The sequence below is a fragment of the Clarias gariepinus genome, chromosome 3 (assembly GCF_024256425.1).
Source record: "Clarias gariepinus isolate MV-2021 ecotype Netherlands chromosome 3, CGAR_prim_01v2, whole genome shotgun sequence".
Lineage (NCBI taxonomy): Eukaryota > Metazoa > Chordata > Actinopteri > Siluriformes > Clariidae > Clarias > Clarias gariepinus.
This window is the reverse complement of record NC_071102.1, coordinates 29,128,959-29,156,350: the sequence shown is the minus strand read 5'-3', so window position 1 is coordinate 29,156,350 and position 27,392 is coordinate 29,128,959. Positions and strand designations below refer to the sequence as shown.

Genomic DNA, 27,392 nt, shown 5'->3' with positions numbered 1-27,392 from the left:
TAAAATTAAATATAATTTAAATAGAAATATATGCAATATATAAATTATAAAGCATGTGCGGAATGTAAAAGTAGTATAAAATAATGAAGATAAGGTGTGTAGGTATGACAGCACATCCTCAGTGTATCTTCCACCAGGGAATGTGCACGATCCATCCATTCATAAATTACTATATGCATATCATTGTTATATTTATGTACTAAACGTATTAAGATGAGCAGAAAAGTACAGGACTGGTGGTTACAGAAAATACTAGTGACAAAAAAATGTGAACAGTTAAGTCAAACATACACGGATCAGCCATAACATTATGACCACCAAACCTAATATTGAGTACTCCAATGCAACTAGTATAGATAAAATTAATGAAAAAATGCTGGTTGTGATAGAAAGGTGTCAGAAGACACCGTGCATCACTTTCATGGTGGCAAAAGGGGAGACCGTCTCAGTGTTAGGCAGGTGGTCATAATGTTATGGCTGATCTGTATTTATATTTTTCATGAATTTTAAATAAAGGCTATAAACAGATACAAATATATGTATGTGACAGGAATCTGTTTCATGATCATTGTTTTATTTTAGAGTTAGTGCTAAAACTGTGTAACGAAAGTTCCCCCGTCCTCCTGGAGGAATCACAAGCACTTCCTGTATGAAGTTCGCTGCGGGTGAGAGGTCAGTAAACGCTGAGACGGCTCGTGCACCGAGCCACACACCACTGCAGCATCCCGGGACAATGTGACCCTTCCCGGATCACCTTCATTAGCCGAGTGCAGCTGGGCCGAGCTGAAACCCGGCGGGAGAGCGGAGCTCCTCAGTCCCGGCTGCAGAGAAGAGACGCGGCAACACGGCGAGGTGAGTGTGCGCGGTGTTAGCTCGCATTGCTAACGCTTACTACAACAGTTAGGGCACTTCTGCAGCTATTCACCGGAGCTTTGCTGCCATTTCGCGTACGGGCGTCCGCAATCCTTAGTTTTTTTTTTTTTTTTCCTGTTTGTGTTTTTTTTTTCAAGCGGTTTGTTTCTCTCTGTGGCTTCGACAGTAATTTGTACATATAAGTTTTGTCATCTCTGCCGCTGTTGTGTTATTAAGTTATTTACATGAACTATTAACTATAAACAGCGAAAACATTCCAGCTCGTGTGCTAAAGCTAATCATGCGCTTGCACAGCTGCAGCACGAGCACGCACAAGCCGCGCGAACACACGCCATGACTGCGGTGTATTCTTATGTACAGGACATTTCACGCTGCTTCATTTCTCATAGCTTAAGATGGTTCTGTAGTGGTGTTGTCCAGGCTGACCGAGCACGGTGATGTTTGCAGGCGAGGCGTTTCCCCCGAGCCCCGGTGCTGAGCGGATCATGCGCCAGTGGAGTCTCCGCGCTGTGGCTCCGCGCGCCGAGCCGCTCCCCACGGGCCGCGTGTCACCGCAACTCTCAGGTAAAAAAAAAAAAAACGCACAGTGCATCTGACTTACTGTACTTCCATTCCACTAAGCGGTTATTGCGCAACATGGCTGCTTTGACCACAAATCAGAGCTTCACACACCTTTTGAAGCCAGGGATCTCTAACTTAAAAGTGCAATCTCAAAAAATATTATGAAAGTAAACATTTCTCCAAAAGTATGTAGACACCTATATTTACATTTACGTGATGTCACCCTTATCCACAGCGACTTACATTTTATCCCATTATACATCTAAGCAGTTAAAGCACTTGCTCAGGGACCCAATAGTGGCAACGGGGGCTTGAACCTGGTACTGATGCACCTTCCCATCAGAACTCCAACACCTTAAATTTATGGGTTTGTTGAACATTTTGTTCCAAAAAGGCATGGCATTAATATTGAGTCGCCCCTTTTACTGTTTTAATACCCTCCAGGTTTTTTTTTCCTGGGTAGGCTTTCTTCCAGATTTCGGATAGTTATTGGATAGGTATTGGATAGTTATAAGCAAAGTTATTGAGATCTTTGATTGTTCATCCTTAAAAAAGCATTAGTTAGATTCGGAACAAGAGCTCCTTACATGCAGTTGGCGGTCCAGTTCATCCCAAAGTTGTTGGAGTTGAGGTCAGGCTTCTGTGTTTACATTATTACTCACTAATGTACAGTTATATAGTGGCTTATTTATAATCATGTGTAAAAGTTACTTTTAATTCTGTTTGTGTAATAAAATCATCTGATAGTCCTTTTTTTATTATGCTATTAATTATTTAACAAAAATGAAAACAAGAAAGAAAATAAAAATCGTACCGGCAATACTAAGTACCCCCCATGATTTAATAGCCTGTAGATCCATTTACAATTAGTTGTTTGGCAAACGCTCCTATCCAGAGCAACTTACAAAAGTGTTTTGAATTTTCCATCATTGGGTTAATTGGCTTTATTTCTATTTATTTTCTTCAGCCATTTTGATGTAGGTGTACTAGTGTGCTTTGGATCATTGTCATGTTGTATGACCCAATTTTAACCAAGCTTTAGCTGTCAGACAGATGGCCACACATTTGCCTCTAGAATACTTTGGTACAGAGGAGCTCAGGGTCAACTCAATGACAGCAAGCCGCTCAATTCCTAAGCCCAAATCAACACCCCTCCACTACAGTGCATGACAGTAGGTATGCTTGTCCTGAAATGCTGTTTTTTTTTTTTTTGCCAAACGTGGCATGGGGCATAAGGTCCAGACAACTTTACTTTGGTCTCATCTGTCCGTAGAACATTGTTCCAGAAGTTTAAATGCAATCTTGCAAACCCCAGTAGTGCGTTTTTGTTTCTTTTTAAACAGAAGAAGTTTTCTCCTGCAACCCTTCCAAACAAACTGTACTTACTTTAATTGTGCTACCATGGACTTTAACATTTAAAGCTCAGGGAGGCCTGTAAGGTCTGAGATGTGGCTTTTCGTTATTTTGTATTATTCTGAGCATTGCAGTATCTGATCTTAGGGTGAATGTCCTAGGATGTCAATTCCTGGAAAAGTTAGCAACTGTCTCAAATACTTCCCACTATTGAATAATATTTATCACTGTATAATGTGGGAACTCCAAGTTGTTTGGAAATGGTTTTATTACCCTTTCCAGATTTATGTGCAGCAACAATTGCTTCTCTAAGACAATTGCTTACTGTATGTCTTTTCCTCTTGGCATTGTGATACACACACCTGAATTCTTCAGACCAGCAAACTGCCATAAAGTCTGCTTTAATAGAGGTCTGCACACCTGCTGATGATTAATTAATCAAGGGCTGATGATTAGCAGCACCTGGCTTACCCTCTTTAATCCTTTGGATGCAGTAAGAGGTACTTGGTATTAACCTCATGTTTTTTTTCTTTCTGGTTTCATTTCTGTAAAAAAATAATAGAACCGTAAAAAAAGTTAAATGTTGTTTTTCATCTGAGGTTGTATTTGTCTAATCCTGAGATCTGTTATGATCAAATTTACAGTGTTTTTCCCCAAACTGGGAAACTTTTACACATGACTGCAATTCCTGAAACTTATATAAACATATAATTCAAGTCAAGCTTATTTGTAGGCTTGTTTCCAAATCACTTGAATCTATTTAGTTACAGTTATCAGTCAAACATGCTCGTAACTATAAGATCGTGTTAATAAATATATAGCTTGAAAAAAGTAATGCTTTTATGCAGGGGAAAAACCATAAACCCACAGGTTATGCCTCACAAACCACACTTAGATGCCCACCTGTATGAATACTAATGCATTTTTTAGCTTGATCTTTGTAGAGAAGGATTAACTTAAGTCGCTGGTGTGTCCCAGTTTTAAGAAATAATTATGTAAGTGTGCACAAAAAAAGCTCATTTTTGAAGAGAATGCAGATACCTTTCCTTTCTATATTAGTTGTGTACTGTGTAGTTCTTTTCTTATGCTCATAAATTCGATTATAACTGCAGAAGGATTAACTGAGCTCTTCTCACAGATGCCAGGATGGAGTGCTGTGATGTGGAGCCACGCTACACCATTGAGCAAATCGACCTGCTTCAGCGCCTCAGGCTGTCAGGCTTGACCAAACCTCAGATCCTCCAGGCCCTAGAGTCTCTAGAGAGACTGGATCCAGAGCACCGCTCAACTTTCTGTGACAATCACTCAGCCCAACCCAGGGCTCCTACCTCTGCAGCTCCAGCTGCACCCTCTTCCTCATCCTCCTCATCTTCCTCTCTCACCTCAGCTACTACACAAACTCCGGTTATAGATGCTGCACTGTCCCCCAGCAACAGTTATGATGCCTCATCCCCACCCCTGTACCCACCTGGCGGAGTTCAGAGGGCGTTCGCCTATGACCTGGCGGAAGAGGATTGGGATCTAGAAGAGAAGGTGGAGGAGTACATGAGGTCCGTATTAGATCTTGTTTTGCTGGTATTACCTTGTTTTTCTAAGGAGGCTAGCAGGAGCGGGTGATTAATATAACCAGAGAACCAGAGACGAAGGCAGGGAATGTCCCTGGAGCAGGAGTGTAATTTTCAGAAAGTTGTGAGCTTTTAGTAAGTGGGTCAGGTGGAGTGGAAGGGAGACAGCTGGCTTTAATAAAATGTTTTAGTGTTCTTTAAATGTTTTTGGGTGGTGCTGTTTCCTTTGGTATGTAGGATAAATTTCCAACTATATTAATAGTTTATAGTGAGAAAGTAAACAGTTTGTCTTCATTCCCCTTTTTACCACATTAGTACTATTTGTGTGTACTGTTTGTTTTAGTGGTGATTTCTGAGTGTAGAAATTGTAGCAACTGTTAAAAACCCCTAGGAAGGGGTCTCCCTTAAGGTCTTTAAAAATGCTGATTAGTGCAAATTTTGTTTGCATGTAATAGGACTTAAAATATATATTTTTCATTATATAGCCTTACTGTATACCACTCCACAGTACCAGCTATAACCAAATCACTTCTATAATAATTTGTGGGTTGTAATATCCTTTATGTAATGTACTACATACATTATTTAGCCTGTAAAAATGCATTTCAATGATCATGATCATTAATATGGTAACCCATTCTGTAAGATGTTTAACATTTTTAAAAGGAGTGTCAAGTGTCTTAGTCTTTAAAAACTACCAATTGAAGGAATGACTGTTTATAGCTTCTATAACAAAAGTGGTCATCAGGGCTGATTTGTAAATGAAAATCTAATTTTCATTCTATAAGGAATAGAAAGTAGGACATGTTTAATAAGTGGAAATTGTAATTTAATAATTTTTAAATGGCTGTGGTATAATTTCTTTTATCCTAGGTAAATAATTAACATTTTACTACATACCACCCTGTTGTTGATTTTTTTTTTCTAGAATAGCACCTCCTTTATTGCAGTTTTACTTTATGAAACATTATCTTATTAGTCAAAATAATGTGTTATTTAGCTTTGGTCAGTGGTCGCCACAGCGGACTGTCAGGCGTTTAATTGGTTCATTATAGGACATTTTCTCTTTTTTGTAAGAATGTAGCATGTTAAAACGAAACATTGTTATAAAAAATATGTGTACTTTACATCCATGTGATGCTTGTGTATGGTTTTTAGAAGGGACAGTAACCTGGTAAAGGAGGAGATCAAGGCTTTCCTCAATAACAGGAGGATCTCTCAGGCTATCGTCGGCCAAGTTACAGGTACCCAGTGCAACCGCATACCTTATTAATCAAAGATGAGTAGAATTGACTGCCAATTTCAACTCCTGGCAAAACATATGAACAAATCCGGCTCTAATTCATGCAACTGTCATACAACATTGAAACTTAAGCACAAATGATAAATCAGCTTTTACTGTGGGGATGCAAGCTTTCTCCCACTAGCCTTTTATATGCATCATACATATAACAACCCAATTTTACCTTTAAATCAATTCCATTTACATAAAACACTTTGCAGCTGTTATAGCAGGAAGCCAATAACAGGGAAACATGCAGCAAATTATAGCCATCTGGGCTTCAAGAGAAGAAATAAATGATGCAGGGAAATATTAATTACAGTGATGCTGAAAAAAAAAACGGTTAATTGAGGAAATGTTTATCTATTAGCTTGTTTTTGTGTGTTGTTTAGTTTTTTGCTTCAGAGTTTTAGAATTTTCTCCAATAATTAAGTCATAGCTGACTCCCGACATTAAGGTACTCTCGCACCGAGGCTACAACTACCACCAGGGAGGATCCTACCCCTACCCCACCCCCGATCTGTGCCAATCAGCTCAGGAAAGAAAATTGATTCAGTTAAATATTTAAATTCTTGAAAATATTGAAAGTGTGATGTTCTTCAGACATCACCACACTGACTTCAAAAGCTATAATATAAAATATATATTTGCATTTGAGGCGGTAAAATTTTGCAGTCCAGAATGTGATATTTATACATCTTGGTATTGTGATAGTATCAGGTGTTGATTCCCAGCCCTGTTATTTAGGTGAATATACACAGTTGTGGAAGTGTGCTGTGTTTCCAAAAAGCTGTATATATTCAGGTAGAAAATTAATTAAAATAATAATAATAATAATAATAATAATAAAAATTTTTCAACTTAACCTGCTGATGATTTTGTAAACGCCACTGCAACCTTTTTATTCAAATTAGTACTTGTTAGAAGGCAGTTTTAAAGCTGAATATTTATAAAGGTTTAATTGTCATTGATTGTAGCTGAGGAAAGTGTTAAATCCTGATGAAATAAACAAATCCTTATTTCAACAAAATACTGAAATAATCAAATTGAGCCATAACGTATAAAATTGCATCCATTGTGCTGTAGTTTTAATTAATTAGTTTTAAATTAATTTATACACTCTTGGACCTGACATAAATTTGATTGTACAAATACACAAAAAAATTAAGTTGATGAATAAGGAAACTGACAGTGGAATGTGTGTGCTTGTTTTACAATCAGATTTGTCCATACTCTGATTTGATGAATAAGGGGCAATATTGTAAATATGATTTGCTTGAGTTGAAGAAGTTCATGACTATGAAAAATGTAAGTCATCAGGACATTCTTGCACTATGCTCCAGCCACATTTGTGTGTCTATTTAAATCAGCGTAAAACCAGTGTTAGGACATGCCGCTCAGTCTTACCAGTCAAACTGGATTGATTTGTTTTATGGGATTTACAGTATGTAAATCATGTCTTCAGTATATGTAGTGATTTCCTTTAACCCGAGGTCACTTTAAAAATTCTAACAAAAACAATAAAACTTTTTATTGTTTTTCTTTAGACAGTGCTTCTCAGTGTTAAATATAAAAAGCTGTCTGAGCGTATAAAAAGGCAGGACAGGGTTATATCGTTTATATTTTGTATATATGTACAATAATAGAAAACTTGCAAACTACAATTTGCTAATACTTCAACAATAATATTTTAAAATAATATTTTGCAATAGTTTATAGTAATGCTTTAGCTCAAAGAGTAGTTATGTTCTGTAGTGTTAGGCAGTGGACTTAAAATAGCCAGAATAATTTATCTCCAGCTTATTGGATAATTCCATGGAAGGTTCTTAATGAAGGTTGCTTGCTATTAGAAAGGTAGCAGCATGATACAGTAGATTAAACAAGTCGGTTAGGGCTGAGTTTTTTATTTTATTTACACATGCTATTTGTAGGTATCAGTCAAAGCTACATCTCCCAGTGGCTGCTGCAGCAAGGCCTGGAGATGAGCGACTCCAAGCGCAGGGCTTTTTATCGCTGGTATTTGCTGGAGCGGAACAGTCCAGGTGAGCACAGCCTCTGAGTCTTAGAGCCATGTTGTCGTTAGCATGGGCTGAGAGTATTTCTGGAGGAAACATTCATTGCATTAGATCTGTGTTCATCCACTTACCATCCACTTTCTCTTACACTTCCTTTCCACATGGTCCTCAAGGGCTTGTAATTCAGTCTGGTTTCTAAAACAGGCCTTATGAACCTATAAAAAGTCTTTTCAATTATGGATTGAAATGAAACCAGCTGATTTCATTTGCCATCATTTATATTATTGAGTTAATGTTGGGTTTGGCAAAGCCTATAGATGTGCATACTGTTTAGGAAATGAACTTAAGAGCCTGTCACACAGCCAAAACAGTCATCTACTCACATTAATACAGTTAAATGTGACAGAGGTTAAAGGGCTGACGAAGTAATGCAAAGTTTGGATGAAACTATCCAGGACGTTTAGCTCTTCTTAACTTCCTGTACAACCCCAGAACTAGACAGGTGATTGTACCTCTTAGTCCTGATCCTCGGCCTTGAACTTGCTGGTTTTCGTCATGTCCATACGCCACCTAACTCTACTAACAGAGCTCTGAGCATGCCGCTTTGTAATCCTCTGCAGTGCTGCGGTACTGTGCATGTCTCTGCACACTTAATCCCCTACATTATAGACATCTTAATGCAACTCTGATAAAAATGAGTAGACCGGCAGTTTCCTCTACAGGGTTTAACTCAGTGATATGGTTGTACAAGTCTATGAATGAGAGGTTGTTGGACTCTGGAAGCAAGCTTAGTTAACATCCAGTTTTCTGATTGCCCAAACGGCTTGAAGGCTTCAGATGGACTGAAAACCAGCATGCTCAGGGCCTCAGGAGCAGGACTGACACCCCCTGGAGTAAACAGAGAGAACTACTGATGCACCTTCTCCCTTGGTACTCTGCACAGCAGGCCCAGTCAGGTAACCGCTATAAACCCAGCTGCTGTAGTTACGATAGGCAATGCATGATCCAGACAGCACTCCTTTTACATTTTTTCATAAAACAATTTATCATACTATAAAATGCATCATCCATATGTAATCTGTCTCACAGTACACATCAATAAGAGCAAAATGTTTGTCCTCATGTGTGTGAAGGTGCTACTCTGTCCATGCGCTCAATGGTCAAAGAGGAACCTGACTGGAGGGTTGCCGGTTGCCCTGGTGACAGGGCGGCAGTGGGTGGGCCTTTCAGACTAAGAAGGGGCAGCCGTTTCACCTGGAGGAAAGAGTGCCAGTCAATCATGGAGAGGTGAGATATTGACAAAGAGGCGTTGCAGTACAGGGTAGATATAAAATATGACAGTTGCAGAGATTCGAACACATTTAAAAATAAATAATAACAGCATACTGTATCCTTTGATGCTTGATACAAATCACCTGCCTAAATGCTTGTCTGTCACTGGGGTCATTATACATTGAACATAGTTGTTCTTTTAGACTTCAGCTTTGTCTAAGCTGGCCTTATTGTTGCTGTGTACAGGAAACAGTTTTTTACTAAGGACCCACTAAATGCATGTTTTGACAATGTCTCATGCTATCTATGCGAATAAGATATTGCCTATAATGTGTGACATTGTCATAGCATGTATTTTGTGCACACTAGTGCCCCCTAGTGGACCCAAAATACATGCACTGATAACGTAACACATTATAGATAATATCTTATTCGCATAGATAATGAAAATAGACAAAGTAAGACCCTATAGGGATAAGATGCAGGTAGTGTTTTAAGCTATGCAAGAAATTAAGGTACATAAGAAAGCTGTACTAGCTTTTATACTTATTGCTGTCAGGTTTTAACATCATGGTATAATCCATGGCCTTTTTGTGAAATTCAAAAGCTTTTATTTTAAACCTCTTCACAGCACCTCTGTAAGGACCATCAACTAAATGCTGTAAATTGAATGTAAATGACGAAAGTACACCTAAAGTGATTGCATTTGATGTAATATCTGTTCAGCTGATGGAAATATTATGTAAATGACTTTAATAATTATTCATGATCTGGCTCATTTCACACCACAAGAGGGCTTATGGATCCAAGTGTAATAACTGTCAGGATTTAATGTAGGAGTTCAGTGATAGAAGTCAGTTGTCAACAAAGCCCTGTGAAAAAGTTGCATGCTGATTGTTCATGAGCATGATCATGTAGAAATTTGTATAAAGTAGTAATAGTAGTTATAATATTAATGACGACAACAACTACAACAGCAATAAAATCATCATTATTAAATGCAAATGTTATCACTGGATGTAATAAATATTTCTTCATGTTAATTCATGTCACTGTATGCCATTACTAACAATCAATTGGTCCTGATGTGTTTTTTCTTCCCTTAGTTTCTTTATAGAGAATCAGTATCCTGATGAAGCCAAACGAGAGGAAATAGCCAATGCCTGTAACTCTGTCATTCAGAAACCAGGTGAGAAGTCTTTAACTGTATTATTTTTTCCTGCAGATTAACAACATTCTTCTGTTTTCCATTACTGCCTGATGATAAAAATACACTATAGTTGAAATTAGATTAGACTGTACAAATTAAAATAAAATAGTCACATTTAATTTCTGTGTGAAATTCTGTTCCAGGGTGCAAACTTTCTGAGTTCGAAAGAGTCACTGCTCTGAAAGTGTACAACTGGTTTGCCAACCGCAGGAAGGAGATGAAGAGACGTGCCAACATAGGTGAGATGGCCGGCAAATGATCAGAATTGGAAGCAGAATCTTTTGATAGTAAAATATTATTATATTATTTTTAAATAATGAAAATTATTAAATGAATATACTAAAGAAATTTTGTGGTGTCTACTTTGCTAAAATAGATAAACATGTCTGCAACAGAGACTATAAAATTTTCTCCCTACTTTAGTCATATTTAAATTTTTCCCTATTCAACTATACCACTGGTCCTCTCGGCGGGCCTTTATTTTTTTTATTATTATTATTTTTTGGTTTTTCCAATTTTCTCCCCAATATTAGTCGTAGCCAATTCCTCCCCGTCGCTAGGGGGCTCCCACATTAAGGCTACTACTACCACTCAGTCGGGAGGGCGAAGACTATCCCGTGTTTCCTCCAAACCGCGTGACGCGAGCCGACCGCATCTTTTCAAACTGCTTGCTCACCCACCATTAGGGGCGGAGTAACACACTAGGAGGAAAGCGCTAGCCGCTCCTTCCGCGTGCACGAGCTCACAGACGCCCCTGATTGGCTGTAGAGCCATAGTTAATGTGGGAGCACAAAGTACCTCTCATCCCTCCCCTCTAAAGAGAGCTCGGCCAATCAGCTCTCTCTGTGCCTCCGGCTGTGAGAGGAAAACAGCATCACCCATGGGTTCGAACCAGCGATCTACGAATGATAGGGCGAGCGCTTTACCACTGCGTCACTCGGAGGCGTGTCGGAGGGCCTTTATTAAAGATTATTGAAGTTATTAATTGATCAAACAGATTATAAATGGTGAAATTACTCAGTAGCTTTTATTTAGCTACCAGCTGTTTAATTTAGCTTAAAGTTGTGACAACTGTGTGCATGTGACAACTAACTGAAGATAATAAAGGTGAATATTTCAATAAAAAATGTCTTTTAATGAACTTCCCTAATGAAAAAAACTCTTTAAACTAAAACCAAAGAAAAGCAAAGCAGCAATAATAAAATATAACTAATAATTAAAGCTTAAAGGTGGTTTTGATCGATTTAAGAGTGAACATTGTGGAGTGGAGATATTTATTCTGTCAGGACTTCCTAGATCTGTTTCTTTGTGTTTTCCAAAACAGGGCAGAACTTATAAATATCCCAATTCTATCTATTCTAGAGTAAACCAGTGTACAAAAGTATACATACAAAAAAAACCCTGATGTAGTGGTTTATGCTACATCAGTGATAGGTTAAGTTAAACCTTTATTTGTCAAATATTAATTACTTTCTTTGCATATCTCAGTGTAACTGGGGTCAGAGCGCAGGGTCAGCCATGATACAGCACCCTTCGAGCAGATAGGGTTAAGGGCTTGCTCAAGGGCTCAACAGCCACTAACATTTTGATCAGTAACTTAGTGCCTTAGGCCTCTGAGCTACCACTGCAGGAGGAACCTTGTTGCATTGATGTTCTATTACTTATCTATAAATGTATTACAAAGTATGATGTCATTCTATGATAATCAAAAATTGTTCACATTCCAAAATAGCTGTGGTAATAAAAAAAAAAGCTTTGTGGTAAAATAATTTACTTCATGGTGGTACCAGTAACTGCATCATACCACCCGGTTACTGATTTCCTGTAATGGCACATCCCTTTGTGTTTTATTTTGTACATATCACCTACTGTATGGAATTAATGGTCATTTAATTTAATTTTTTATGGAAGTTATGGCATTATATTGTTTATTTTTCTCTCTTTTCCTTACCTTACTTCCCCAATGCCCCTATATTTACTTTCTCAGAGGCTGCCATTCTTGAAAGTCATGGCATAGAGGTGCCAAGCCCCAGCTGTCACTCCAATGGTGAAGAGGTTGAGAACCAGGAGTTTGGAGATCAGGTGGTAAATCAGCGATTTCCAGATCAGGTGGGAGATTAACAAATCCACTCTCAGTGCTCTAATTTAGTAATAATAAAAATATAGCATTATTAACTAACCCATAGGCTTGATTAAAAGAGAGGATAAAGTTAAGGCCAGGAAGGTATTTTTGGATGGAGAGAGTGGAACCCATACTATTATTTACCAGTTGTGTGTGCAGGACCGATTACATTTAAACAAAATCACATGAGAGGGAGTGCTGTTGTGATGAATATCAGCAGGGCAGTGATGCGGTCTAAGCATAGCTTTTTTGTTTGATATTGCTTTTATACAACATTTCTGTAAACGCCATTTATTATCAACAGATTTGTTTATTTAACCAGATCTTCTGCTCTGCCAAACACATTTACATATACTTCTGTAACCAGTGGAACTAACTTACGACAACGGGCGGAGCTGGTGACCAACATTAAACGAGACTTAGTGTAATGAACGATTGTAAAACACCAGGGATGTAGAGTGGTACAAATAGTTAAACACTGCAGTGGTGTTGCCATCCATCATCACCGCTCCTGGAATCTCACTGTTGTATCATTTGTAATATGTTGCTTTCTTGAATGACACACAAATATTATTTTGCATTTTGTTGGATGCAAATTATTTACTTTTTATTATTTACTCATAATATTTGGAAATCTAAAATGTTTTTTGTGCTGACTCAAAAACACAGAAATCACAGAACACAGAAACAAAAAAATTTAATAAAAAAAAAACAAGACTTTGACACGGTACTGGATTACAGTGGGGCAAAAAAGTATTTAGTCAGCCACCAATTGTTCTGCCACTTAAAAAGATGAGAGAGGCCTGTAATTTTCATCATAGATATACCTGAGAAACTAAATAAGAAATAAAAAAATCCAAATATTATATTATATTATATTATAAGTTTTTGGTCACCTACAAACAAGCAAGATTTCTGGCTCTCACAGACATGTAACTTCTTCTCGTCCTCTGTCCTCCACTCGTTACCTGTATTAATGGCATTTGTTTAAACGCGTTATTAGTATAAAAGACACCTGTCCACAACCTCAAACAGTCACACTCCAAATTCCACTATGGCCAAGACCAAAGAGCTGTCAAAGGACACCAAAAACAAAATTGTAGACCTGCACCAGGCTGGGAAGACTAAATCTGCAATAGGTAAGCAGCTTGGTGTGAAGAAATCAATTGTGGGAGCAATTATTAGAGATTGGAAGACATACAACACCACTGATAATCTCCCTCGATCTGGGGCTTCACACAAGATCTTACCCTGTGGGGTCAAAAAGATCACAAGAACTGTGAGCAAAAATCCCAGAATCACACGGGGAGACCTAGTGAATGACCTGCAGAGAGCTGGGACCAAAGTAACAAAGTTTACCATCAGTAACACACTGCGCTGCCAGGGACACAAATCCTGCAGTGCCAGACATGTTCCCCTGCTTAAGCCAGTACATGTCCAGGTCCTTCTGAAGTTTGCTAGAGAGCATTTGGATGATCCAAAAGATGATTGGGAAAATGTCATATGGTCAAATGAAACCAAAATAGAACTTGGTAAAAACTCAACTTTTTGTGTTTGGAGGAGAAAGAATGCTTAGTCGCATCCAAAGAACACCATATCTACTGTAAAGCATGGGTGTGGAAACATCATGCTTTAGGGCTGTTTTTCTGCAAAGGGTTTTTTGTGTAAAGGAAAGAATGAATGAAGCCATGTATCGTGAGATTTTGAGTGAAAACCTCCTTCCATCAGCAAGGGCATTGAAGATGAAACGTGGCTGGGTCTTTCAGCATCACAATGATCCCAAACACACCGCCCGGCCAACGAAGGAGTGGCTTCGTAAGAAGATTTTAAGGTCCTGGAGTGGCCTAGCCTGTCTCCAGATTTCAACCTCATAGAAAATCTTTAAAGGGAGTTGAAAGTCTGTGTTGCCCAGCGACAGCCCCAAAACATCACTGCTCTAGAGGAGATCTGCATAAAGGAATGGGCCAAAATATCAGCAACAGTGTGTGAAAACCTTGTGAAGACTTACAGAAATCTCTTAAATGTATATATTTAAATTTTATGTAATAATTAGTACTTATGCAGAGAATTGTACACCCCTAGTAAGCACAACACACAGCACTACACAAGCACAGAAGTAAAAAAAAATAAGCAGTTTGATTTTTTTACATTTTGATTTTCACTTTTTAGTGAGGTGCTGAAATATTAAGAATGAGTTTATCAGAGGGACAACCCACGATGTTTTGGAGATAAAGTCAGAGAGGCCAAATTGAGGTGGTTTGGGCATGTTTAGAGAAGAGATTGTGAATATATCGGTAGAAGGATGCTGAGGTTGGAACTGCCAGGCAGGAGGTCTAGAGAAAGACCAAAGAGGAGATTTATGGATGCAGTGAGAGAGGACATGAAGTTAGTTGGTGTGAGAGAAGAGGATGCAGAGGATAGGGTTAGATGGAGGCAGATGATTCGCTGTGGCGACCCCTGAAAGGGAACAGCCGAAAGACAAAGAAGAAGAAGAGTGAGGTGCTGAAATATGAAAATAATGGCAAACATTTGGGAACATGGTGCATGCAAATAATACTCTGGATCCAATTAATTAAATTGGATTAATGTATTTGTGGGTACCTCTTTAAAAAAAGTGTCTAATGTATTTTTCTGTGCTTAGGAAGAGCTTGCTCAAAGAAAAGTGACTGAGCCAGATGGAGCCACACTGCCTGCAGTGGAAGTAGTGCCTCTTCCAAGCCCTGCTTCTCAACATGTGGATCAGAGGATGGATGAATCAAAAAGAGAGGCCGCTGATGAGGAGTAAGCGAAGAGGCAGCCCACTTAATATTTCAGAGGCTTGAAATTGTGCCGCTTACTGTCCCTTTTTTTAGAGATCTCGGGGGAGGATGTGTGTACGGCAAGATAAATTGCCTCTAGTGCTAGAGAGGCAATCGTATGTATCTACAGTAATCACGCTTGTAGTAATGGCAATATTTATCTCTATACACTGTATTGTGCATTCCAAGAAGTCTTAATGCATCTTTTAAGAGGAAAAGACAATTATGGTGCAGAATGGTAACCTTTCACCTCATGCTAAAGCCTTTCCCTCATCTTCTCACCATTCTCAAGTGTAACAGTTTGACAATAGAAACCTCATGCAAACAGGAGTAAGGGGTGTGAGGAAACCTGCAGGACAGGTGTTTGGGTGTGACGACAGGGTGCACTAACTTTATGGTGCTTGTGTGAATGCAAGAAGGATGTGTTGAGATTTCCTTAGCCATATGCAATAGTTCTCAATCGAGACTGGAACCTGAATGCCACCATTAACTCAGGTAAAGCTACATTAGAGAATTGATCGAGAAGCAGCCCCATATTCACTCACTATTGCTAATATCACTTCGAAAATGAAGTCTTGGGTATTGTGATTTCATATGTCATGTCTCATGTACACATTATGCATTGTTGTTTATATGTCTCTCTTTTCCCTTTCAATCTTTAATAAGCAAAGCTAAATGTTTTTCTGTAAGTGTGATCTAGCCGTAATAGTGCAGGGTCATGACTTTTCAATCTTTTTATATTTAACCACTACTTAAAGCCTCTATATACTCAGTCATTTAAGCTATTGTGATCTATGACTGGTGTTTGGGCTCTAAATTGTTCATTTTTAATTTTGTAATATTATTATTATTATTATTATTATTATTTGCTATGAGCACCATTATTACTTTAATAAGCTAATGCAGTATTAAACATGTAACTGTAATGGATTTAGAATCAAATGTAAAATGCCGCTTTCTGGTGGATGAGCCTCAGTTTTCTCCCTGTCTCTTTGAAGCCAAAGGTATGTCCTGGAAATCATATCATTTACAGCGATGCTTTTTATAAGGTCAGCGGCAAATTTCCCTGGGATAGGTTTAGATGTGTGCTGAAATGCTCTGAGCATAGAAAGACTTAAAGCTATGATATTTCAGGCCTCAGCTCTATATATGAAAACAGGAAGCAGTGTTGAACGCTTTTAAGATCCACTTCTGTCTGCATTTCCCTTATGACTCCAATAAATCCAGTATATAATACCTCATGAACTTGATGTCATGTTTGAATTTATTGAAACAACAAAAACTTGTGTGTACACATTCTTGATTTCTCTTTTGGTCAGGTTCAGGTTATACCAGTGTTATCATGGATATGGAATTTAAATATCTTATGTTAGTGACTGAACGTTAAAAAAGATGCTTCAGCAGATAGGAAATTATAATGCCAATTTTATATGGTGTATATATATATATATATATATATATATGGGTTACAGCTCTTGAAAATCAAAAATGCAGAACCTCAAAAAATTTTTATATTTCTAAAGAGCTGCCAAAAAAGGATTTACAACACAGAAAGTTTGAAAAAAAATCTGTACATTTATCCCCTCAATACTTGGTCTGGCTCCTTTAGCACCAATTAATGCATCAGTGCAGCATGCTATGGATTCTACATGGGGTTCAGGTTAAATGAGTTTTGGCACTGGGCAGGTACTATGTCCTGCTAGAAAAGCAAAGTTGGCATCTCCATAAAGGTGGTCAGCAGACGAAAGCATGAAGTGCTCTTAAATCTCCTTGTAGATGGCTTAGTCGACTTTGGACTTGATAGAACAAAGTGGACCAACACCAGCAGATGGCATGGCAGTAAGTCATCACCAACTAAAAACTTCAGATTGGACTTGGAGTAATTTGGATTCTGTGTCTCTCCACTTTTCTTTAAGACTGTGGGACATTGGTTTACAACTGAAATGCAAAATTTTATTTTACCTGAATTGACTTTGGACCTCTGATCAAAGACTTTGTCTCTGGTTCAAGAGTGGCTTCATACAAGAAGTGCAGTTGTTGTAGACCATTTGATTTTTGACTTTGGTTTCCATGAGCTGTAAATAAAGAAGAAGGGTTAAGATATTTTACTATGGTGTAAGGAATCTGAAATATGAGAGTTTTACTGTTTATATTAAATCACCAAAGAAAATGTACGTTGTTTGTAACTTTCAAAGGAAATTGTGTATTTGGTTTCATGTAGTGACAGTTTCTTTTAATCATCATTACATAGCTCCTATTTGCCAATCCAGTGGGTGGCATATTTGTTTGCACATTTTGAACTTTGTGTTGCCCCATTTGTATTTTATTGCAGCCGTACAAATGGGGAAAGGACAGAGACAGACTATAAATTAGTTAAAATCATGGAAAAATTATTCATGGTTAATAAGCTAAAACAGAAAAAAACAAATTACCATTTAGGCAATTTTATTTAAAAAAAAGTATTTTTTTTTAAACAAATTGAAATATCAGCATTATTGGCACCCCAATTGGTTCTATATATTCCTTTTAAGCACCACATGTTTTTATACTGAACTTCTCAGTGTTGCCAAAAAGTTCTGTTTTTTTTCCCCTCCAGACCCATCTCCATGCCAAGAACAATGTTTGCTTAAGGAAAGCCAGCAACTTTGGAATGGGTTTAATGATTATTTTTACAGTTCATTGACTTACTTTTGTCAGATTGAAGTTGGCATATTTATTTAAATATGGCAGGTTGAAGTAAGACCAGACACATAGGTTTTTTTGTACTTGATGTAAAGGATTGTAGGTGAAGAAGATGACGAATGCAGGCAGAAAAAAAAGGACAGCATGACAATCCATTGCAGGGCGCAAACACAGGCAATTTGGGAACACCAATTAATCTAATGTACATGTCTTTGGACTTTCAGAGGAAACTAGAGTACCAGGAGGAAACCCACTAAGCACGGGGAAAATAATGCAAACTTGCACACAGACCTGAGGAGGTGTGAGGCCAAAGTGCTAACAATTATGGTATTGTGCATTGTATTATCAAAGCATTATATTTAATACTTAACCTATTAGGTTATAACTCACCAACGCATTTTCACAGTTCAAACCAGAAGTTGCATGCTAGTAAGTAAATAAATGATTTATAATCAACCATTAAAGAGATGAACTGGGCAAACTCAAGGTGATTTTGCAGTCCCTGTATCCTAACAACTTTCCCAGGGCTTTAGATTATATTTCAATGAAACACCCTATTTTATACAGAAGACTCTATTATTTCATCTGAACATAGAGTCTCCAAATAAACAAGAAGACTCACATACATGCCAGAAAACTATGTGGAAGTGGTGCATGATTGGGAAGCCTGCAACTGGAATGGAAATGGTTTAATTATTATATAGTTCATTGATTTTGGTGCCAAAAGGTGAGTGGTGTAACATGGCACTTTGTACTTGGTATTTCTGAAATTCCCCATTTTAACTGTGGCTCATTATATGTAATGCAGCAGCAGCAAATGCTAAAGAAGATGAGGGCATATTTATTGATTGTGCTGTTGACTTTTCTCACAGATTCCTTTAGTAAAGGTAAGGTTATAATTAAAGCATTATTTGTATTTGGTGTTATATCTTTGATGTTGCACACTGTTATTCGTAGAGTGAATAGATTAAACTGTACTTATTGCAAAATGATAATGAATTATGAATTATTATAGAATTACAAATAGTTTGTAAAATATTCCGCACTGTTGCGCTTCTGCAGTCCAAGAGCTGAGGGTGGATTTTGACTTTCCTGGAGACAATATTCTGCAGATTTACTCCCCAGACCCCCAGCACTGTCAGCTTGCCTGCACACAACACCATTCCTGTTTATTCTTTACATTTCTTCGAGCAGATTGGACCAAAGACAACAGGTTAGCCTACTGAATTGCACTAATGATTGTTTTCATACTGAGTTGGTTATGAGTAGTTATGAGTGCTACAGAACTAATGGTGAACATGTAGGAGTCATGAAAATTGTGTCATCATCCTATTGTGTTCCAAACCAGCAAGTGGTACATGCGTCTTCAAGGATATGGGGAATCGCAGAATTTGTCTGGAAGAGCATGGCATGATTCAGGCATAGCAGGGCATGGAGCAGGGCTGTTGGAGTTGGAGCACACCATGGCAAGCCTCTTAGTTAATTTCTCCTTATGACTGCATGGTCATTCCAACTCTATCCCCATGGTTTCTAGCTACTGTTGTGGTGGGCCTGACTTCTGATAATGAATCAAAGGCTTACCTGAAGGATATTTAAAAGTCCAGAGAACTAGTGCCAGGAGAAAAACCTCTTCCGGAGCAACATTCTGAACGTCAGAAAGACAAAGGAGTTAGTTGACTTCAATACAAAGCAGAAGAGAATCTGCCACCCACTTAAGATTAACAGGACCCCTGTGGAGTGTGTGTACAGTTTTTATTACCTTGATGTTCACATCACGCAAGGCTTGTCATGGTCTTTTCACATTAGCATGCTGATGAAGAAGGCCTGTCTGTGACTTTATCACCTAAGACACTTAAGTGACTTTAAACTGCCCTCAAACGTGCTAAGGAACTTTTATACTTGCACCATTATAAGCATCCTGACAGGAAGAATCACAGCCTGGTTTGGGAACAGCATCCTGCAGATAGATAGACTACAGGTCAGGCAGCTCAGTCCGAATGGTATGCTCCACTGATCACACACCATTTGGACTGAGCTGCCTGTACACAAACCTTATGTACGCTCCTGGGATTTGCATAAAAATTAAAAGGAGCAAGTGTGACAACGTTACTAGAGGAGACTCATTCTCCAGCTTAGAATCTCTTGTTTGCTGAGTATGGTCGAGTATAAAATAGATTAGGAGATTGCTTAATTCCAACAGCCAGATTCAGAACTTTACAAATCCAAAAATCATTTGATTTCGCAAAAGGTTTAGTTCGTATTCAGCCATTGTTCTGAAATCTTTTTAAACATGCTGTAACTTTCTTAATGTAAATTGGAGCTATAAATGTACTTTAATAAATTTCAGTATTTCAGAGTGTTGCAGGTAGAGAAGTGAAATCTTTGCCCTAGTTTCTAGTACAGTTTTTTTACTCAGATGCACCCTTACAGTATGTTTGACTTTTGCATTATTTCTTGCTTTTCATCCACATGGTGCTGTAATTTTTTACTTTTACTTTAATTCATTTTGCAGAAGATTAAATTAGACATATGCACATGTAGCTTCACTCTCCCTGTAAGTCATTGCTGTCACACGTGTGTGCTGTTACACACCTTTTTATCTATTTATTTCTTGAATCATGAATTCAAGCAAATTTATCTATTGACAAGAAAAATGACTTTGAAATTTACTGATATTTCAGGAAAGCATTTTTCCAAATAGTTTTGGAATTTTAGTCATGTTTATATTGGTGTTGTTTGTATTTAATTTAAACATGTAAACTATTATTTTGGATTTAAACCTTCATAGTAACAATGAGTAGCGCTGTAAGCTTACTGCACTCATATTTAACTTATATTTCACACTAAATTTGGGGATATTAAGTAACTTTAGAATTACCTTTTATGAGCTCTCATGTAACAATCAATTTAAAATATCCTGCATGGTTTTAATGTGGATGAATTAAAGACAATGTAGTAATTGCCTTATATTTCAATGAAAATGTACTTAATTAGTCTCATGAGTATATGCTGTACAAACCTTTTGGAATTCCAAACTAGGAAATTCTACTGCTACCTGAAGTACACAGCCTCTGGAGTGCCACATAAAATTCAATATTTGAAAGGTGTGACCTCTGGGTTCTCACTCAGCACCAGGTACAAAACAGGCAAGTCAGAACAAAACTTATTTTATGTTGGTTTGTGAGTCTTGTGATTGTGATTTTTACAGCAAAGCCTCCATGTTAATGAAACATCTCATGTGCCCGTACTGTGAATTAAAATAATAAAAATCTAATCATTTTTGTTTCTTCAGATGCCTGTATGTCGTCTGTATTTCAGGATGTAGATTTCACAGGATCAGACTATCTCCAGTTGACTGTAAATACTTATGATGACTGCCAGAAGCAATGCACCAGAGATCCAGACTGCATGTTTTTTTCATTCACAACAGAGACTTTTCCAGATTCAGAGAAAAGGTTAAATTACGCATTGTTTTCAAATGACTAGGTCATTTAAAGCTGGTGAATTACTGTAAGTGCAAAACATCAAAATTAAGTTTGTGTCTAAAATTGTAATAGCTTGAGCTGATTTATTTACATTAACAAAAGTTTAATTTTGTTGTTATGGGAAATAGTACAGTTTTGTGAGTGACTTTAAATAGGAAGATTATTTTGTTTATTATTAGGTAAAGATTTCATGGGACTACTTTAGTCACAGTAAGGGAGGTAAAAAAAAACTTGACAAAACATGCACACTGTTTACAGAAAAATGACAGCTTGTCTTACTGAGCTGACTCAATGAAACAAGTTTAAATTCCTATGAATAAGCTACTGAATAGATATTGTGCAATAAATTTTGATCAAAATCGTGAGTAATTTTATAAGTTTGGGTAATAATGTTTTTTTTTACAATATAATAAATAGTGGTTCAAGGTGGTAAATTCCTTCAGTGTATGCACAACTGCATATCTTTATAGCACTACTGAGTAATATACGTACAGTAGTTGACGGTTAACACAGTTGACAGTTTACTTATTTTCCTTTACCTATAATTTTAGTGGTAGGACGTGCCTCGATGGCCGCTACTCGTTTTCTTGAACAGTTTAACTTCATATTTGAAGAAATAATTTAATTAAAATCATAAAAAATTAATGTAAACCATAACAGTGTATGTAACATAGTTCATCGATTATTTTGATGTCAATGACTGAGCTATTATAGTTATTTTAATAATAATAATTTAATCATTTAATAATAGAAGAGAGCACTGACCAAAGTGTGCTTAAAATGTATGCCATAGTGAAGAATGACATAATTTGATGCTGCTCACTTGCCATTGGATCAAATCATTTTTGAGTTACAAGATAAGCTATTTACAAGACACCTAGTTGACACAACATTTGCAGACATTAATAAACATATATTTTTTTAATGGAAAAATCTATTTAAACTATGTTTTTATGTATTCAGACTTTTGAATAATAAAAATCTACAGCAATTATTGATTTAAATTCATAAACCAAGAAATTTTAACTGCAAAAGCGAACAGGGCAAAAATGGTCAATTGGGCAACATTGTGAAATCTTCCGGAAAAACGTGTGCAAATTTGTGTGATATCGTAACATGCTTTCCATCAATGGATGTGAAATGTACGCTAAATTATAGAAATATTTATAATCTACAAGTACTCTTCACTTATGTATGCATCCTTTTGCATTTTTATGAGTTAAAATTACTGATGTCTGTGCAGGAAACGCTGCTTTCTAAAGTATAGCTGGAACGTCCCAATACCACCAGAAATCCGTAACACATCCGGTGTTTCATCAGGTTTTTCAGGTTCATTGTATAAGGCCAAGGGAACAAAAAAAGGTAAATCATTTCTCTAATGTATGTGTTGGTATTTAATTACTATATGTCATAGTTTATTAATACAATTCTTATGCTAATTTAATTATCCTCTCTCCAGAATGTAAGGAGGAGATCGTTACCAATACAGAGTACCCAGGAAATGACTTTGAGGATGTTCCTGCTGCTTCACCTGAACACTGTCAGTTCCTGTGTAGCACACATCCCCGCTGCACCCATTTTTCATATCCCTGGTAAGTGCCAAGCCAAACAGTATAGGGGATTAAATGAGATTAAAATAAAGTAAACAGACTCGTAAACCTGGGTTCCCCTAACTACTATTACTGGTCACACAGTCTTACACAGTTTTATTTATGATGTTTGTAATATTCTAATGGATATATAAAATATTAATTATGTGTTATTCTTTATATAAAACATTCCATAAGGGCTGGTGGCGGAGTACAAATAATTAAGATTGTAGAGAACAAAGAATAATATAAAAGAGAATGAAGTCTGAAAGAGGAGCTGTACCATGAATGCCAATACCTTTTGTCAAATTTGTCTTTTCACTAAAGAAAGTGGTCTTTTACAAAAGCCATAAATGAATTCCAAAAAAAAAAAAAAAAAAAAAAAAACACGTCTATATTTTGATTTACTTTTTATTTTCAGAGCAGCCCTGTGGCATAGTTTTTAGCATTGTCACCTTGCACTCCAAAGATCAAGAGTTCAGTTCCTGTGTGCTTAGCGTTTCATTTCCCCATGCTTGATGGGTTCCCTCTGGGTTCTCCAGTTTCCTTCTACAGTCCAAATTGCACATAGTGTCTGAAAAGGTGTGTATGTAAGCGGTATAGAAAATGAATGAACAATTATGATAAAAAAGATTTTTCCCACAGGTACCGTATGAGATGCTTTCTGAAGTATAAGCAAGATGTAAGCCAGCTGAACACTGCTACACCGAAAGAAGTTTCTTCCGGATTTCCCACACGAAACTGCGAGCCCTCAAATGGTTTTGTTTTTTTCCTCTATTTGAACATACTAATATTATACAGGTTAATTTATTTAGTCTTTTCTTAAATTATGCTTATTTCTCCACTAGTCTGGGCAACAACACGCTATAGAGATGTGGACTTCCTTGGCTATGATAATCGTTATTTTCAAACAGCCACAGTTGAAACCTGTAGAGAAATGTGCACAGCAGACCCATACTGCCAATTTTACACTTATGTCCTGACAACTTTCCATAATAAAGACTTCTGGTAAATTTTAATATTGCTACTAAATTAGAAGAAAAATGATCATATGTCAATTTGTGAATTTGTTGTTCTGTTTGTAAAAATGCATTTTAAGTATTTTGTTTTATTTCAGGTACAGATGCTATGTGAAGCAGGTCATGATTTTGCCCAGACCTGTGAAGGTGGTGTATATGCCTGGTGTGGTGTCTGGTTTCTCTCTGAGGAACTGCAATACCGCTGAAGATGAATCGACTGCCAACCCTGGTTTATTATACTTAAGTGGTACAAATCAGGGACAAATAGATTTAGACAAATTATCTGAGAATTTGACATAAAATTAAGCAAAATGGAAGTGGCCCTGCAATTTTTAATTTAAACTTTTGGTAATTTGGCACAGCATATTATACATACTGTACACACACCACTTTACGTGATGTGACATGAATTATATAAGACTTTTCCTTTGCAATTGTTCCACCAAGTAGCATGTGTTTTGACCTTTGAGCCCAGACAATGAATACTGCTTAGTTCAAATGTCCAAATTTACTGGATGTTCCAATAGAACTGGTTTAATTTTTTTTTCATTCTTTCTTTCTTTTTTTTGCCTAAATATTAATTAGTCATACATCATAATAATTAATCATAAATATATGCTTTTTGTTCGTCTTTATTTCTTAAGGATCTGCAAACTGTGGAAAGTCTGGTAATGTAAGGATTAGGATTTTTGGAGGTTCTGATGCCACAACAGGTGAATGGCCCTGGCAGGTAACCCTGCAAAGGGGAACACAACACCTCTGTGGTGGTTCCATAATTTCCAGCAGATGGATACTGACTGCAGCACACTGTTTATCTCTGTAAGTGCTCAGACATTCCTGATTCCACACAAATTATATTACTTATTTTACAGATGCCAAATTGGGCATATTGGATATTTACTTGGGTGTAGTCTTTATTTGACTTAGAAGCACCTGATATGCTCTTATTTAAATCTAAGAAAATCTGGTTGTTTAACAATTTAATATTATTTCTTATTTTTATCATAATGTGTAAATAACTGTTGGCTGTGAATTCAACACATTACATAAACATTATGATAATGTAGAATCATTGTAATAATTACTAAAGACGGACTCTTTAAACAATAAAATGTAGGCCATACACACAGGTTTCTGTTCGGGCTGGAATTACTAAGCTATCAGAAACTGGTACAAAGTATGAGCTGGAAAACATCATTGTACATCCTAACTACAATAAAACCAGTGTAGAAAATGATATTGCTCTGATAAAAATCAAGAAACCGATCACATTCAACAGTAAGTAAATTTAATATGATCTGAGTAATATAATATATTAATACATTTTAGAAAAATTATTTTAATAGTTCTAATATTATAATATAAACAATCCTGCTTTACTTGCAATTACCAGATGTTGTTCGACCAGTCTGTCTGACGGAAAAAGTAAAGGAAGCCGAATTTCTCCAGGGAAAAAAATGCACTGTGACTGGATGGGGAAGGCTTAGTTCAGGTATTGGAGTCTTGAAAGCAATATAAAGTACACTTGTGCACAGAATTTACACGGCTGTGTCCTTATCGTCCTGTATGTTGTAGGGTCATTCCCAGATACACTGCAGAAAGCCCAGGTTCCTCTCATAAGTTCAGATGTGTGTGCGGAAATGTTGCCAGAAGAAGACATGAAGCCCAACAAAGTTTTTCCCTCTAATCTGTGTGCTGGGTATCCAGAGGGTGAAATAGACTCCTGTGATGTAAGTCCACACTATATTTGTGGCTTGTATAAAAATAACTGAACCCTGGAGCTGTGAGGTGCCAATGTGATGCCAATGTTTCCCCCACCCACAACCTTAGCCTTTTATCATATTCAAATTTTACATGTTACAGTTATGCAGTAAATCTAAATCCAATTGTTGTAGATAGTCAGCCAATTAAATTTCTGTTATTTGATCCATGCCAATTTAAAAAAGCTAAGGCCAACCCACAACTATTACTAGCTGTTTAATAGACTTTATTAAATATTGTTGATATCACATTCAGATTCTAATTTTATTTGTTACATACACAACCGTACACAGTGTTGCTATGCAGCGAAATGCTAATACAACTGCCTGTGACCTAAAAAGTAAGATTTCACTTTGGAATAAATTGCACTAAAGAGCAAAAATAAACTAAAACTACATTTTTTTTTATATACATACAAAAAAAAGAAGAAGAAATAATTTTAATGAGCTGTTAGGTGTGTTGTGCTATGCTGGATGTGTTATTACTGAAAATCCACAAAAAGCACACCCACATTCATTTTGTACTAATTTTATTTTCATGCTACAAAAACATGAACATGGTGTGCGGTATCTTCTGCTCGACTATTTTCTCTGACTGGCAGGGGGATTCTGGAGGTCCACTGGTGTGTCAAGATGAGAGCACCTGGTATCTAACAGGAATAACCAGCTGGGGATTGGACTGTGCAAAGCCAAACATCCCCGGAGTGTACACTCGTGTTTCCTACTATGTACCCTGGATTAGAAGTATGATAGTTAGCGGGAAGGAATAGCCTACTGCAGAAAAAGTAATATAACAACGATGTCATAAACTTGTGCCAGAACTACAGTTTAGTCACAGTCATTATTTTCACTTTTAGACTTTATACTGTGTTGAGAAGGGCTAGACCTAAAAAAAATAGTTTTCTGATTTTTCATTAAAAATAGTGATTAAACCATGTAGTGTTCATATTGTACCTACAGAACAGGAACTAAACTACTGCAGATGTGTGACCGACATTATCTATGTGAAGTTTTGTGAAATCATGGTGCTTAATTGTTGTTGTTGATGTTGTGATGAAGTGGTTGTGTATCTGAGGGAAGACATCATGTTTTAGTCAAAGACATCATTAGTTATTACATAGACACCCCCAGATACACAATTATTTGCTTTAACATCCTGTACATATTCTGGGCTCTTCCCGTCTATATAAATAAAAGAAAGGTTTTGTCTGTAAATTGTTTGTCTGTATGTATGCATGTTTGTCCAGCCAGATTTTGTATCACATATAATTTATTGAAACTTTGTAGTACTTTATCTTAATATGTATCTTATATTTACTTATAAATCTGTCAAGTTTAATCTGCACCATAAGTGAAATAAGTGAAAGATTTAACAATAAATCAATTTAAAATAAGCTACTTGCCCAATATAAACAAACACCTGCTCACTCCCTATCTATACCACTTTATCCTGCATTCAGAGTCGCGGGGGGCTTGGAGCCTATCCCAGGAGGCTTAGGGCATGAGGCGGGATAGACCCTGGACAGGGTGCCAATCCATCGCAGGGCACACACACATACACACACACACTACGGGCAATTTGGGAATGCCAATTAGCCTATTTAGCGTAAACAAGGTGTAAGATACTTACAAAATTTATTTGTATTAAAAAGTTAAGCAGAGAGGTTTCCCCATACAGAAAGACAGCCAGAAATGTATGTGGGCTTATTTTTAACTTATTTTGCCTATTTCTACAAACTCTTTCCACGTCAACAACAGGTAACTCAGTTAGGTAAAAAGAAATTTTTTCTCTTTGCCTACAAGTAT

At 37.0% G+C, this 27,392-nt stretch overlaps 2 protein-coding genes across 4 annotated transcripts; both read left to right on the top strand.

Annotated features, from left to right (window-relative positions):
• Nucleotides 1–642: 642 nt before the first annotated feature.
• zgc:91944 (uncharacterized protein LOC436941 homolog) lies at nucleotides 643–16,292 on the top strand. Of its 3 annotated transcripts, none has more exons than XM_053492533.1 (11): nucleotides 643–852; nucleotides 1,263–1,437; nucleotides 3,926–4,337; nucleotides 5,511–5,596; nucleotides 7,566–7,676; nucleotides 8,480–8,605; nucleotides 8,783–8,936; nucleotides 10,028–10,110; nucleotides 10,275–10,370; nucleotides 12,119–12,240; nucleotides 14,895–16,292. In XM_053492533.1, the coding sequence occupies exons 2-11, from the start codon at nucleotides 1,311–1,313 to the stop codon at nucleotides 15,036–15,038; spliced, it is 1,461 nt and encodes a 486-aa protein (XP_053348508.1). In that variant the 5' UTR covers nucleotides 643–852; nucleotides 1,263–1,310; the 3' UTR covers nucleotides 15,039–16,292. The 3 variants fall into 3 exon arrangements, with proteins under 3 accessions (XP_053348508.1, XP_053348509.1, XP_053348510.1); XM_053492534.1 differs by having other exon boundaries at nucleotides 644–852; nucleotides 1,321–1,437; XM_053492535.1 differs by lacking the exon at nucleotides 8,480–8,605 and having other exon boundaries at nucleotides 644–852.
• Nucleotides 16,293–18,536: 2,244 nt separating this feature from the next.
• On the top strand, nucleotides 18,537–26,825 carry LOC128519202 (plasma kallikrein-like). Its single transcript, XM_053492834.1, has 14 exons — nucleotides 18,537–18,620; nucleotides 18,796–18,946; nucleotides 20,773–20,879; nucleotides 21,026–21,188; nucleotides 22,462–22,580; nucleotides 22,678–22,810; nucleotides 23,453–23,565; nucleotides 23,656–23,815; nucleotides 23,925–24,073; nucleotides 24,471–24,645; nucleotides 24,944–25,104; nucleotides 25,220–25,318; nucleotides 25,402–25,556; nucleotides 26,189–26,825. The coding sequence occupies exons 1-14, from the start codon at nucleotides 18,551–18,553 to the stop codon at nucleotides 26,354–26,356; spliced, it is 1,923 nt and encodes a 640-aa protein (XP_053348809.1). The 5' UTR covers nucleotides 18,537–18,550; the 3' UTR covers nucleotides 26,357–26,825.
• The last annotated feature ends 567 nt before the right edge of the window (nucleotides 26,826–27,392 follow it).

Excerpts from the sequence above, each read along its gene's own strand:
- LOC128519202 (XM_053492834.1), top strand. The coding sequence starts at position 18,551 with ATGCTAAAGAAGATGAGGGCATATTTATTGATTGTGCTGTTGACTTTT. Across the intron at positions 20,880-21,025 it reads CAGCACCAGGTACAAAACAG|ATGCCTGTATGTCGTCTGTA; the intron begins GCAAGTCAGAAC and ends TTGTTTCTTCAG. Across the intron at positions 25,557-26,188 it reads GTGAAATAGACTCCTGTGAT|GGGGATTCTGGAGGTCCACT; the intron begins GTAAGTCCACAC and ends TCTGACTGGCAG.
- zgc:91944 (XM_053492533.1), top strand. The coding sequence starts at position 1,311 with ATGTTTGCAGGCGAGGCGTTTCCCCCGAGCCCCGGTGCTGAGCGGATC. Across the intron at positions 10,111-10,274 it reads CTCTGTCATTCAGAAACCAG|GGTGCAAACTTTCTGAGTTC; the intron begins GTGAGAAGTCTT and ends ATTCTGTTCCAG. Across the intron at positions 12,241-14,894 it reads ATCAGCGATTTCCAGATCAG|GAAGAGCTTGCTCAAAGAAA; the intron begins GTGGGAGATTAA and ends TTCTGTGCTTAG.